The sequence below is a fragment of the Mesoplodon mirus genome (assembly GCF_964341445.2).
Source record: "Mesoplodon mirus genome assembly, chromosome: 4".
NCBI lineage: Eukaryota > Metazoa > Chordata > Mammalia > Artiodactyla > Ziphiidae > Mesoplodon > Mesoplodon mirus.
In genome coordinates, this window is record NC_138979.1 from 62,015,624 (window position 1) to 62,030,524 (window position 14,901).

Consider the following 14,901-nt stretch of genomic DNA (forward strand, 5'->3'; position numbering starts at 1 on the left):
TCAGGCCAGTTCCATCAATCAGTACTCCTCCACCTTCCAGTGTTTGCACGTGTGCATACACACGGACACATGCTCGTACTTACACAGACAAGTGGCCTGAGTTTCCTAAACGTGTGATTCTTGGAAGGACAGGAGGTAATTCTGAGTGTGTGTATTGGGGAGGCAGGTAGTGTGTTGGTGGGGTGTTTCCCTGTCTTTCCCTGGCGTGGGAGAACTCTCTCCACAGCCCCCATTCTGGTCCTCTGAATTGCAGTTGGAGGGGATCTCTGGTCCCAGACCCAGACTCCACCTGCCCTGGCTAGACTCTAAAGCTTAACCTGGTTGAAGATCTACCAGACACCTGACCTTCCCAGGTGAACCTGAAATAGACTTGTTCCTGGTCTGGGCTTAGCCTCATCACTGGTCTGTGACCCTGCTGAGCGCTATACACTCAGTTTCTAGGAAGGAATCATTGACTTCCAGAGGTACAGTCTTAGGGTCTGTAAGGAATCTCGAAGTTGGGAGTGGGAGAGGCCTAGGGATGGGGCTCAGCTCACCGAAACACTTGCTCTGGTTGGTGGCTCGATCCACAAAGACTTTGGCAGAGACAACAGCTCCAAAGGGCAGGAATGTCTGGATGAGTTCTGCATCACCAAACTCCTGAGGCAGGTGATAGATGAAGAGGTTACAGCCTTCGGGGCCTGCAGGAACAGGAGCAGGCTGGTTCAGGGGAGGAATCCTGAGTCCAGCCCCACCAGGCCCTGATCTCCAGACCCCTGTCCCTCACCTTCTCTTTGCTGCTGGGGCAGGCCTGAAGGCTGCTGGGGAAAAGTTGTGCTCACTGGGGCATAGGCCGACGGATAGGCTGCTGGAGACAGAGGTGGGAGTGGGCAGTGACCCCCAGGAGCCACCCCCAATCAGGGCCCCATCTGCCTGGCCACCTTTGACCAACTCAGCCAGGGCACAGTAACCCTCACCCCTAGAAAGGTCGTTCTGGGTCCAAGGGTGGGCGAAAGGAGGGTCGGACTCCTCAGCACAGAGCCTAACCCCCCCCCAAATCTCCCTATTACTTTCAGGGGCCCTTCAAACCCCCCAGGCCGCGTAGCGCCAAGTGAAACCTGCGTAGTGGTGCATCCCAGCGTAGGCCTGCTGCAGAGGGTCAGCCACGCCGGGACTCTGGGCTGGGGAGAGAGGGGCCCAAGGCCCACAGTGAAGGTGGGCTGGCGGGCGGGCAGGGTAAGGTGAGAACGCAGGGAGTGTGGAGGGAGGCTGTGAGAGGCAGCAGGGAAGGAGGAGGAGTCCCTTCTCAAGGAGGCCAGGCCCTGCCACCCGCCCCCCCAGACCCCCGCTCCCCACTCCATTTTGGGGGACATTTGGGCGGAGCGGGTGGGGGGGGCCCACCTGGGTAAGGAGAGAGCCCGTTATTGTAGAGACTGTCCGAGCCAGGTTGCCCGTTGGTCTGGGGGGTCAGGGGGCCGAATCCATTGACCCCGATGGGCGCCGGGAGACCCGGAAGCGTGCTGGGGCCGCCGCCCTGCGGGGAGTTGGCTGCAGGTGGCGAGGAGGTGGGAGAGTCAGGCCGCAGCCCCGCCCCGCCCCGCTCCCGCCGCGGGCCCCGCCCCCCGCGCGCAGTACCTGCAGCCGGCAAGAGCGGCGCGGCTACCAGGCTGAAGGCCGCCACGTGCTGCATCTGTGCCGCCACTGCGGCCACCGGGCCGAGGCCCGGGCCCTGCGCTGCCGCCAGTAGCGCCGCCTGGTGCTGCAGGATCTTTGGGAGGGAAGAAGGGCGGGTGTGGAGGGCCCAGCGGCGGGCATCTGCCCCGGCGCCCCACCCCACGCCTGGCTCACCCGCTGCCCGCCCGCGCCCGCCGGGCCAGGCACTTACAGCGGTGGTGTAGGCTCCGCAGGCCCCCAGCGGCAGCGGCGCCGGCTGCAAGGCACCCAGCTGGCCCGCCATCTGCTGCATCCGCCTCAGCGCGCGCTCGCGGTCCGTGTCAGCCAGCTTGACCACGAGGCTGGACGAGGCGCCCTGGGTAAGGCAGGGGAGGCTGCAAGGACGGGTCTAGACCTCAGCCCCGGCCCTGGGCCGAGGGCCTTGCTCCTCAGGCCCTTTCCCCGGCATGTGGGGAGGAGGAGCCAGTCCCCAGACCCCTGGCCTCACCCCGGGCCCCAGCGCCCGCCCTCACCGCCATGGTCCGGCTGCCGTGCAGACTCTGGATGGCCGCCTGAGCTTCCCCTTGACTCCCGAACTTCACAAAGGCACAGCCTGGGGCAGGATAGAGGTGGCTCAGGTCACAGAGGCCAAAGGGTCATGTGGTCCGGAGTGAGGCGGGGTCATCAGGAAATCCAGGGGTCAGCTCAAGTCACCTTTACTGGTGCCATCGGGGCTCCGCAAGACGGTGCACTCCTCGATGTGGCCAAAGGGCTGGAACAGGCGTCTGACGTCCTCCTCACCCTGCTGCTTGCCCAGCATACCCACAAACAGTTTTCGGTCCTCTGGGGACAAATCCAGGAGTCACCTGGGAACCCTAAGACCTCTTGGACTCCCCAGAGTAACAGGAGGAGCCTAGGAAGGTAGTTAACCACGGTCTAGCTCTGGGAAGAGGTGAGTGAACAGGCCCTACTCACTTGGGGCCACAAGATTGGGTTTCTTTGAGGGGCAGGATGACCTACAGACAGATCTGGAGGAAAGAAACTCCAGATTTCCATCAGGAAAACCTGGTCCTGAAACTCATTGTTGCTCTTGTGGGAAGTGATTCAGTCCATATTTTTGGTTGGATAGAGCCCTACATGCATCATTTTATATGTTTGACCTTTCTGTTCTTAGAGTCTGGGAAATGCTATTTTGGACCATTTCAGCCCTATTAAGGGAGGGGAGTCCTTGTATTCATACTGGGTCTGGAGAAGATAAGTACACCCTCCTGATAAGCCTGATGGCAGTGGCTAGAGTCCAGGATTCTGGGTCAAAAAAAAAACAGCACAGAAAGCAGTTGTCTCATTGCACTGCCTCAACCCCAGACCATGAGCACTGGAATGATGAATCCCCAACTCCAGCACCCAACTCAACCTGTGTGCCCCTCCCAAAGGCCTAAAGAGAACAGGAAGCTTGGGTTCCCGATCCTCCAACGTTGGCGTTTTGCCCACTATGTTTACTGAACTCATGACCCCTTTCCTTTCCTCCCTTATTCCTTCACTGAGCTTCCAGGGCCCTCACTGAGCCCTGCTGCTTCCTCTCTGACTTCCCCTGTTTTTCTGCCTTGATCTCTCCCCAGGTGTTCATGCTATGGGAGAACAAGTTCTGCCTATAGACCTGGATAGCCACCTGAGGATCCTTCCCTGTGTCCACCCTTCCTATGGGAATGGTAGAGATGCCCAGAAAGGGGCCATAAGCTGGGCCCTGCAACCTTGGAGAAAACTGGAGAGCTGGGGCTGGAAACCAGGGTTTAGCTGCACATCCAGCAAGTCGGGCCTCAGGAGCACTATCCAGGAGTGTGTGGTAGAGGAGCCCAGCCCACAGGTCCTGCTGTCAAAGCCCCTCTCATCTGCACCAAGGTAAGTCTCTGATTTTGAGATGGGGCTTCATCAGCGTAATACAAGTTGGGAGAGAAAGAGTGGGTGGGAATCTGGCTTCAGGCTTCACCTCTGAGATCCTGAAGCCCAAGAAAACCCATCCCAAACTCCTTCACTCTTTGACAAGCTTGGCCAGGCTGATGGGGGTCCTTGGATCCTGGACAAGCTTGGCCAGGCTGATGGGGGTCCTTGGATCCTGAGTGCAAAGGAAACAAGGCTGGTGAAGGTCATAGACTGAAGCCTGGGTGACAGTGAAAAGGAAGAACAGACTGGCCGAAATTAGCAGTGGAGGTAATCTCCAACAAGGCTATGTGTGTGTGTCCATATTTCACCTGGATGGTGTGGGGTTCAGCCTAGGCTGCCCTGGGTACCTTGGTATCTGTCGCCTGCCTGTTAATGCTGTGTCTGTATGGAGGGCAGGGGCTGTGGCTTATATGGGACAGACGGAGTGTGTTTCAGCAGAATCCTGTCCTCTGTCCAGAGGATTACTGCCCAGAAATCCTGACGGGGAAAGGATAGATAATGTACTTGTGGCCAGAATTCCAGTAGAGGTACCAACCTTCTGTGGTGAGAGTACAAACCAGTGGGTATACTTCACTCCTGGCAGGGTTAGCCACAGAATAGTGCCCTTGGAATGGATCACTGGTTTCCTAACCTTTTAAAACAGCTGTGAAATCCATTGCTCTAACAAAAATATTAGGATGAAGCTCAAAATGTAAGAGAAAAGTAGAACTGCTTGGAAAAGCCAGAAAAGTAGGAGGAAGGCTGGAGTTCCTCTTGCTTCATCTTCCCCTGGTACTCCCTAGAGGGGGCTCCAAGGAAAGTCCTTTGTAAACCACTGACCTAAAAGATAGAAAATAGAATTCCACATGGTGTATGAAGAGGGATCTGAGATCATTCTCTTCAGGAACCTGAGAAGTCAGGAAAGATCTTTCATGATTCTCTTGACTAATCTGATGGTGGCTTTGCCTTGACATTGGAAGACAGGCCCTATTTGGTCAGGGAATCAAACTCTCTGAGATTGTTATTGTTCTGAGCTATGAAACTAAATTATGCCCATGTGTCTACAAGAGGCCCAGGAGGGGCTGGAGAAGATCCTAGGGTCTCCAGAGTCTCAGGGCTTCATGATGCCCTAATTTATAGTGCAGCTGTGACATTGGGTAGGGTCTGCAAGATGATGACAGCACCTAGGTAAGCTGTCATGCCACATGGAACAGCATCCAGGTAGCCCTAGGTAGGAAGAGAGAGGTCATGGCTGAGATGGAGCCCCCAGGACAGAAAAGAGGTTTGTGTGAACAGTGGTCCGATCCTTCACCTGCTCTGCTTCTTTCTGCTCTTTTCTGATGATGGTGGTCAGTCACAGCTCATATCACAGACCATGAAATCTCTGATCCTTCTGTTCCAGTGAGAGTCTCCCAAATTAAGAATTTCCTTTTCCATGATAGGGCACTGACTCTATGGTTCTAGACTACTGGGCTGTACAGAATTTGAAACTGAAATGAGGTTGGGCTATGGGCTAATCTCTATGCTGCCCACTTCACAGATATCACCTTGAATCCTGGTGTCCTCTTTGCCACTTTACAGGGACCTTGATGGTGTTTGACAGGAGGATGATCTGGGTCACAGTGAATATAAGCATCAGATGATCCTGAAATGGTGGGATAAGTTTCTTAAGAGACCTGGTCAAAGAGAATTACAGGCTAGACTCCTGAGAGTAGCCCGCAAATCCACAGCCCTGAAGATTTTGAGGGCTGATGCATGCTCCCAGAGAGATGGAGATGATGGGATTTAGCCCAGAAAATGCAATATCCTCTAGGTCAAACTATACCAGTTTGGTAGAAAGAGGATTCTGTAAGAGGTAGGTTGGAAATGTCTGAATAAAATCATTCCATGAGTGGTGGGTGAGTCCCTAGAAAGATGGAAATTCAAACTGGGAGGCTCAACTTTCCTGGAGTGGATGGAATTGGAAGATAGCATCAGTGTGGAGTTGAGACATAGTTGGAAAGACACACAGTTGAATGGTGTAACTGCATTTTCATCATGGCCACCTATGTGTACTCCTTGCTCTTCTACCAAATGCTTTTTTGAACCCAAACCAAGTTGTTTGGACCCTAGAGGTTCATCTCCATATAGCTGTCTTGTGCAGCTGGTCATACAGGGATTCTAATGTAGGAAATGATGGGGTTGGAAGCCCAGAGTCAGAGTCAGTCCACTCCATCTTCCTCAGGAAAGGTATCAAAATGCTGTTCTAGAAAGAAGGCTCTGCCCAAGTTGTCCCAAAGGAGTCCCAAGTTTCTGGCTTCTAAGACCCCCACAACCACTCACTTCCATGTTGGTGGGATATCATGATTGTAGAAACACTGCAGGGACAAGAAATCAGCATTGGGGTACCAACCATCAGACACATCCTAAAATTACCAGTCCACCTTTCCATCCAAATACCAACCCAGGAGATCCTATTGATGGCAGCATTTGATACTCTGACGTTCTCAGTGATGATTGCAGCATAAGGAGCCAAGGAAGACTAGGAAATGAGTGAAGGAAATATCCAGGGGAAACAAAGTCTCCTTATCAGATCTGATGAGTATCAAGGAGGGCTTTTTTTTTTTTTAATTTATTTATTTATTTATTTATGGCTGTGTTGGGTCTTCGTTTCTGTGTGAGGGTTTTTCTCTAGTTGCGGCAAGTGGGGGCCACTCTTCATCGCAGTGCGCGGGCCTCTCACTATCGCGGCCTCTCTTGTTGCGGAGCACAGGCTCCAGACACGCAGGCTCAGTAGTTGTGGCTCATGGGCCTAGTTGCTCCGCGGCATGTGGGATCTTCCCAGACCAGGGCTCGAACCCATGTGCCCTGCCTTGGCAGGCAGATTCTCAATCACTGCGCCACGAGGGAAGCCCCAAGGAGGGCTTTAATTCCAAAAGAAAACTATTAGAACTAAGAAAGAAATTCAGCAAAGTTCTCCTATTAAAAAAATCAACTGGGACTTCCCTGGTGGAGCAGTGGTTAAGAATCCGCCTGCTGGACTTCCCTGGTGGTGCAGTGGTTAAGAATCCGCCTGCCAGTGCAGGGGACACAGGTTCGAGCCCTGGCCCGGGAAGATTCCACATGCCGCAGAGCAACTAAGCCTGTGTGCCACAACTACTGAGCTTGCACTCTAGAGCTCACGAGCCACAACTGCTGAAGTCCATGCATGTAGAGCCCATGCTCCTCAACAAGAGAAGCCACCGCAATGAGAAACCCGCGCACCACAACAAAGAGTAGTCCCCACTCGCCGCGACTAGAAAAGCCTGCACGCAGCAACGAAGACCCAATGCAGCCAAAAATTAAAAATATAAATAAATAAATAAATTAATTAAAAAAAAAAAAAAAGAATCCGCCTGCTAATGCAGGGGACATGGGTTCGAGCCCTGGTCTGGGAAGATCCCACATGCCGTGGAGCAGCTAAGCCCGTGCGCCAAAACTACTGAGCCTGTACTCTAGAGCCCGCGAGCCACAACTACTGAGCCTGCATGCCAGAACTACTGAAGCCCGCGGGCCTAGAGCCGTGCTCCGCAGCAAGAGAAGCCACTGTAATGAGAAGCCCACGCACCATAACAAAGAGTAGTCCCCTCTCACTGCAACTAGAGAAAGCCCACACACAGCAACAGAGACCCAATGCAGCCAAAAATAAATAAATAAATAAATAAATAAATAAATAAATAAAATTTAAAAAATCAACAAGAAAATCAGTTGTGTTTCTATAGACTAGCAATGAACAATCTGAAAATGAAATTAAGAAAACTATTCCACATAGCATCAAAAAGAATAAAATACTTAGGAATAAATTTAAACAAGGCTGCAAAAGACTTGTATCCTGAAAACTACAAAATATTGCTGAAGAAAACTGAAGAAGACGCAAATAAATGGAAGACATCCTATGTTCATGAATTGAAAGACTTAATGTTGTTAGATGTCAGTACTACCCAAAGCAATCTACAGATTTAATGCAATACCTATCAAAATTTCAGTGGCATTTTCTTAAGAAACAGAAAAATCGATCCTAAAATTCATACGGGATCTCAAGAGATCCTGAATAGCCAAATAATTTGGGGGAGAAAAAGAATTTTGGAGGTCTCAGTCTATCTGACTTCAAAACTTATTACAAAGCTACAGTAATCAAAGTGTGGTACTGGCATAAAGAGAGACATTTAGACCAATGGAGTAGAATAGAAAGGCCAGAAATAAGCCCTCACATGTATGGTCAAATGATTTTCGACAACAGTGCCAGTCTTTTAAACAAATGTTGCTAAGAAAGCTGGACATCTACATACAAAAGAATGAAGTTGGACCCTTACATTGTACTGTATACAAAAATGAAATGAAAACGGATCAAAGATAAACATAAATGCTAAAACTATAAAACTCCTAGAAGAAACAGGGGGAAAGCTTCATGACCTTGCATTTAGCAGTGATTCCTTGGATATGACACCAAAAGCACAGGCAACAAAAGTAAGAATAGAAATTTTGGACTACATCAAATTTTAAAACTACTGTGCATCAAAGGACACAACCAGAGTGAAAAGGCAACCTACAGAATGGGAGAAAATATTTGCAAACCACAGATCTGATAAAAATTTAATATCCAGAATATATAAAGAGCTCCTATGACTCAACAACAGCAAAAATAATTCAGTTTTTAAAAATGAGCAAAAGATCTGAATAGTTCTCCAAAGAAGATATACAATGACCAACAAATATATGAAAAGATGCTCAAAATCACTAATAATTAAGAAAGTGCAAATCAGAGCTACGAGATATCAAGTGACACCCATTAGGATGACTGCTATTTAAAAAAAGGGGGGGGAGGAGGAAATAAATGTTGGCAAGGATGTGGAGAAATTATGTATGTATGTGCACTAATGTAGAATGGTACAAGCCGCTATGGAAAACAGTACGGCGGTTCCTCAAAAAATTAAAAATAGAATTAACATATTATCCAGCAATACCAGTTCTGGGTATATATCCAAAAGAATTGAAAGCAGAGTCTCAAAGAGATATTTGTACACTCATGTTCACCTTAGTATTATCCACAATAGTCAAAAGGTAGAAGCAACCTAAATGTCTATCAACCAATGAATGGATAAACAAAATATGGTATATATGTACAATGGAATATCATTCGGCTTTTAAAAGGAAGGAGAAATCTAAAAAAAAAAAAAAAGTTCTGAAGAACCTAGGGGTAGGACAGGGATAAAGACGCAGACGTGAGAACACGGGGAGGGGGAAGGGCAAGCTGGGATGAAGTGAGAGAGTGGCATGGACATATATACACTACCAAATGTAAAATAGCTAGTGGGAAGCAGCCACATAGCACAGGGAGATCAGCTCGGTGCTTTGTGACGACCTAGAGGGGTGGGATAGGGAGGGTGAGAGGGAGACGAAAGAGGGAGGAGATATGGGGATATATGTATATGTATAGCTGATTCACTTTGTTGTAAAGCAGAAACTAACACACCATTGTAAAGCAATTATACTCCCATAAAGATGTTAAAAAAAAAAAAAAGGAAGGAGATTCTGACACATGCTGCAACGTGGATGAAACTTGAGGACATTATGCTAAGTAATATAAGCCAGTCACAAAAAGACGGTTGCCAGGGGCTGGAGGGAGGGAGAAATGGAGAGTTGTTGGTTAATGGGTACAGACTTTGAGTTTTGTAAGATGAAAAAGTTCTGGAGGTTGCACAGCAATGTGAGTATTGCTAACAGTATTGAACTGTACTCTTAAAAATGGTAAAGATAGTAAAGATTATGTTATGTCTGTTTTACCCCAATTAAAATAAAATACAGTGAAGGAGGAGGCCTGAAAAATAGGGACTTAGATTAAGAAAGAACAGAGACTCCACTGTTCCTTCATCCTGATCCAGGAGAGCCAGGAGGCGAGTAAGAAAGGTAGACCAAGCCTGGGCTTTCAGGTTCCCTTAAGAGAGAAGATCTCAGCCTCCGGAGATGCATTTTTCTTTTGTGGGCTATACACTTGTATCTGAAGGGTTTGTCAGAGGTTCAGCCACAGCCATGGCTTAAAACTGTTACAACAATTAGCTTTGGGTGATTCACTCTGAGTCAAACTGAAGGAAAGCACCACTCTTTTCCTTCGGAGGTAGAATGCATTTCAGGAAGTGAAACATTAACTTGACATTACCAGGTCTTATGCAGTACTGTGAGCCTTATCCAGTCAGGTTTCAGTTTGAAGAATACTTTTTAGAATTAAATCAGTGTGAGGATCAAAGACAGATATGAGTGTCAACTGACTAACAGAACAGTTGTTGCTAAGATCCGTGTCTGATTTAGGCCAGAGAATATGTCCCAGTATTAAGAACTTCTGAAAATTCTAGCTCAAAATTTAACTTTAACTTAAAGTTTGGTTGTTAAACACTGAATAGAATAGAATCCTAGAAAAAAAAATGGAAAAGATGGCTTACTTAGTTAGATAGTAATATATGTTTATTACTCAAAATCCAGGCTGATATTTAAACAAACCCTTGCAAATTCAGGGTTATATTCAATTATAATTCAATTATAGGATGGTTATAGGAGGGTTGATGTGATGACCGATAATTGGCTTTTGAGTTAAACCAAATGTGAAGATTAAAAAACAGAGGCATTACCTCAGAGAAAGTTTTAAATTTTAAAGTAAAAAAAAAAAAACCCTCAAAGTGAAAAGATTGCATGGATTTATTACTTAAACTATTTCTGTACCATAGGCATCTTGGATCTGTAAATATTTGCTAAGTAAAAAATACAGCCAAGTTGGGGAAAGAGCAATCACAATTGTGACTTATGAATTTATTGATTTTATGTTATAAAATTTGAAGGATAGGAAAGAAAATACAGGAGTTCAGTGATTTTGAAGATTTTGCCTTAGAACTAAAAAATACTTTCCCTATATGATTGGTACTTACAGTTCAACTTATTTTTAGTGTTTCCATAGTAGAGATAATCTAAGTTGGGAAAAATCAACCACAGTCTCCATTATGAAGAGCAGATAAAATAGATCTATTTAGTTACCATTGTCTGAGGGATTTAGGGATCCCTAGCTCTGACCTCATGTAATTTGAGGTTAATTTAACATTTTGAAATACATGAACTTTGAATTTTCATTCAGGCAAACATTTTAATGTTCACATTCAATTAAACTCAAATGCTGAGGGAAAAGTTTTTGGCACTATGTATATTTAATTAGAAATGGGCGCCTTGGGCTTCCCTGGTGGCGCAGTGGTTAAGGATCCACCTGCCAATGCAGGGGACAAGGGTTCAAGCCCTGGTCCAGGAAGATGCCACGTGCCATGGAGCAACTAAGCCCGTGAGCCACAACTACTGAAGCCCGCATGCCTAGAGCCCGTGCTCCGCAACAAGAGAAGCCACCACAGTGAAAAGCCCGCGCACCGCAACAAAGAGTAGCCCCCGCTCACCACAACCAGAGAAAGCCCACACACAGCAACAGAGACCCAATGCAGCCAAAAATAAATAAATAAAATAAATAAATTTATTTTAAAAGAAAGAAATGGGTGCCTTTAGTATATTATGAGATAATTTCACTTTGGAAAATTAGATTAATTTTCCTTTAAGAGTGTACTGTTCAAAGGACTTCCCCTGGTGGCACGGTGGTTAAGAATCCGCCTGCCAATGCAGGGGACACGGGTTCGAGCCCTGGTCGGGGAAGATACCACATGCCACGGAGCAACTAAGCCCGTGCGCCACAACTACTGAGCCTGAGCTCTAGAGCCCACGAGCCACAACTACTGAAGCCTGCGTGCCTAAAGCCCATGCTCCGCAACAAGAGAAGCCACCACAGTGAGAAGCCCGCGCACTGCAACGAAGAGTAGCCCCCACTCGCCACGACTAGAGAAAGCCCGCGCTCAGCAACGAAGACACAACACAGCCAAGAATAAATAAATAAATAAATAAATAAATAAATCTATTGGGGAAAAAAAAAAAAGAGTGTACTGTTCCATGCCACAGGATGTAAAATATAGGCACAGAGCATGGAGTATATGAACAGTGTGGGACTTGACTGCAGAATTTATGGGAACTGGGATACATTAAACATATGTATAAATATATATGTATAAACATACACATAGGGCTGGCATACATTAAAAGGCTACTATAATATAGTCCATGAAGACTTGGATGCACTCTGAGTGCCACCAAGGCTGCGAGGGATGACCATGAAAGAAGAGGACCCCGAACCTTCTATCGGGCAGATCTTGTGTCGCTACTATTATTTCATTGTAAGCATTGAATGTGCAAGTGTTACCAGTAACTTCTAAAAGTAATGCAACATACAGTGTGTTTAAAATATAGGTTATTTCGAAGTGCCTACGAAGGGACTCCAAGTCAGATGGGGAAAGTCAGAGATGGCTTTGCCCTCAGAGCCTCTGTTTCCTTCTTTGGAAGCTTGGAGGAAATAGCTCTTCCTGCCCTACCTATTTTAGAGGCTTGTGGGGGGAATCAAGTTCACGAGACTATCTGTGACCTGTAGAGCATGGTTTACAGAGAGTCTTATGATCTTTCAGATTTAGGAGGAGCTGTTTGGTCTCCTCCTAGGAACAAATGGGTGGTTTTAAGAACAGTGATGTTGTAGGTAATGTTGTAGCGGGAAGAAGACAGGATGTCTCTGTATCTTTCCAAGGTGTTATGAAAAATGTTTTTATAAATTTGTTTAAACATTTTTTTCAATGAAAACAATTTTACTTCTATTCAGGCACTCCCCTGCTGTGCTAACACTTTGGTTTCTACAACATTGGTTGGAAGTGAAAATAAAACAGACCTATAATAGAAGTTATAAGAAAATAAAAAAATACATAGGTTATTTCAACCACGAACCTCATGTCTAGTGATTAAAAATAAGAGTATTACTACTCTGTTGCATTGGCATGAAAATTCAAGAGACAGAATGTAAAGTAACTATTTTTGTCAAAAAGCTCATGCATGTGTACATAATAGAATACTCCTGTATGGCAGATGGGAAAGAAAATGGCAGTCTTTGGACCGAAGAAGCAAACCTGATAGGTTTAGTTAGGCTGTCACAATGCTGGCCCACTTTTAAAAATTGAATTAGTTGCCAACATTTAATATAATTAAAACAGGAAACTTTCATTATGTCATGACAGTCTCACCCATTTAGGGTTACTTACCTGGCTCCTATAGCATTTGAGTTAGTGATCCCTGTTTTATGGGAAGAAAAATCTAATAATCCCTTCCAGAAAAAAATGGCAAAATTTTGGAAGATTACATTTGCCTTGATACCCCCTTGATTATGTCTGCATTGATACCAGTATTTTTGTCAGATGTAAAAATCATTATTAATCAACTGTAAACAAAGGATTTAATTTCAGGAATAATTTTAAAATATGCAAGCTCAAAGGCTTAACTGTATCAGGGCAGGTGTGACCTTTAACTCTGAAGGTTTATAGAATGTTTGGGATAACAGAGATAAGACTTGAATGGGACAAGCTGTCCTACATTGGTGTCAAATGTTACATTTCAAAACCAAATTCAATACCATTTTAAAAGTTGGGTTTCTAAAGTATTAATTTGTGTCAAAATTCAGCAGAGAGCTGAACTCACTTTTGAAGAGATATATAATAGCATTGAAGAGAAGAAACACCTTTTGATTAGTATCTAACACAGATCAGTTGGTAGTAAAATACTTGTAAATTGTAAAGACCCAACTGTTTTGCAAGACTTAGTACATATGCCTCCTCTCTCCCAAATGTGTATCAGGGAACATTTGGTGACTTTGAGTGGGAACACGAAAGAATTGAGAGATCTGGTCATCCAAAACTGCAAGAAGGATTATCCATAGATGCCTGTGGAGTATATGCTCTTTAAAAGCCATCACTTAAGCAATGTAAAGCAATTATACTCCAATAAAGATGTTAAAAAAAAAGCCATCACTTGTCAAGAAATAGCTATGTTATACATAACTACTAAAATTATGAATTCTACTGCCAGGCAGACCTCTTTTCAGCTAGATTTTCTTTTCCTGCTCTCTTGAGCTGCTCAGAATCTGAACAGGTGTAGAGGTGAAATGCCATATGTACAGAATATGTCAATGATATTACACCTGAAAAACCTGTACAAAAACGGGGAGGCAAGTGATAAAACTCATGCTGATGCCACTGCTGGGAGCCCAGATGACCAAGACATCTGGACTAGGCTAAGCAGAAGCATAATCAGCATGGAGGCCTCCTTTGGGCAGTGGCCCTCACCCTGGCAAGAGGTGTTGGACTCCAAGCAGCAAGTGTGCCCCCAGGATCCTGGATTTAGTTCCTGAACCAGACTCCAAGTTGCATTATGTTCTTCTGAGCTCTGTACATGCTCTTCCCTCTGCCTGAAATACTTGCTCCTCCTTTTTCTATTTGACTACTTCTTGTTCATCCTTGAGATCTCAGCTTAAATATTACCACCTCTGGGAGCCCACCTTGACCTCCCAGACTAAGGTGCCCCATGTTTTCCCCAATGCTTTTCAATCCCCCAGGACTTGAAAAGTATTGATCACACTGGATGATAGCTTTGTTTTACTGTTTATATCCCCTTATAGCTCCAGAGCTCCATGAGACCAGGTGCCAGGTCTGCCTTGCATTCCTAATGTGGAGTAAGTTATTCAAAAGATATTGGTTGGATGGTTGAACAAGTTACAGCCCAACCTGTCTGCTTCTTAGCTCACTCAAGTACTCTTAGGTGACCTCTCAGCTGTCTAGTGTTTGTGGGCAGGGCTGAGAAGTTGGCCAACATTGGCCCTGATGCCTAACAGTTTCCCAAGAAGCAGAAATTCTTGGACAAGTGAACCAGAGGTTTTGTTTGCAGCCTGGAACTTCTCAAAAACCAGTCTGGAAAGAATGAGATGGAAAAGGAGGATGTGTGTTTGGAGGAGAGGGAGGAAGCTTGGAAATATCTCCTCAAGACAAAGTGGGATGATAACATCTTGACCAGAAGCGGAGAATCAAAGACCAAAGATCAGAAAATCTAAAAGGAGGAAGAATGGATTTCTTGGAGGAAAGAACTCCACAATGGGACTATGAAGCTACTAGAGTCCCTTGTAGGTGTGGACACTGAGCCTGAAGTCTGAGAGGATGTGCAGAATTATTAGGAGTCAATAAATGTCTGTCAATTGGGTTCCATTCTCTCCCTGATCTTGGGCAGCTTCTTTTACCTAATAAAAAGCCATGGCTGCTCTTCCCTGGTAGTGTGGTGGTTGGGGGTCCGCCTGCCGATGCAGGGGGCATGGGTTCGTGCCCCGGTCCGGGAAGATCCCACATGCCGCGGAGCGGCTGGGTCCGTGAGCCATGGCCTCTGGGCCTGCGCGTC

General features: G+C 46.2%; 1 protein-coding gene across 1 annotated transcript in view; it reads right to left on the minus strand.

Moving 5' to 3' along the window:
• CELF6 (CUGBP Elav-like family member 6) overlaps positions 1–14,901 on the minus strand; it is a 30,687-nt gene that overhangs the window by 1,218 nt on the left and 14,568 nt on the right. Inside the window, exons 4-11 of the mRNA XM_082618077.1 lie at positions 2,347–2,475; positions 2,166–2,245; positions 1,865–2,008; positions 1,615–1,747; positions 1,381–1,527; positions 1,098–1,160; positions 767–847; positions 537–680 (exon numbers count right to left, since the gene is read on the minus strand). Of these exons, the coding sequence (XP_082474203.1) occupies positions 537–680; positions 767–847; positions 1,098–1,160; positions 1,381–1,527; positions 1,615–1,747; positions 1,865–2,008; positions 2,166–2,245; positions 2,347–2,475 (921 nt within the window). The remainder of the gene's footprint in view (positions 1–536; positions 681–766; positions 848–1,097; positions 1,161–1,380; positions 1,528–1,614; positions 1,748–1,864; positions 2,009–2,165; positions 2,246–2,346; positions 2,476–14,901) is intronic.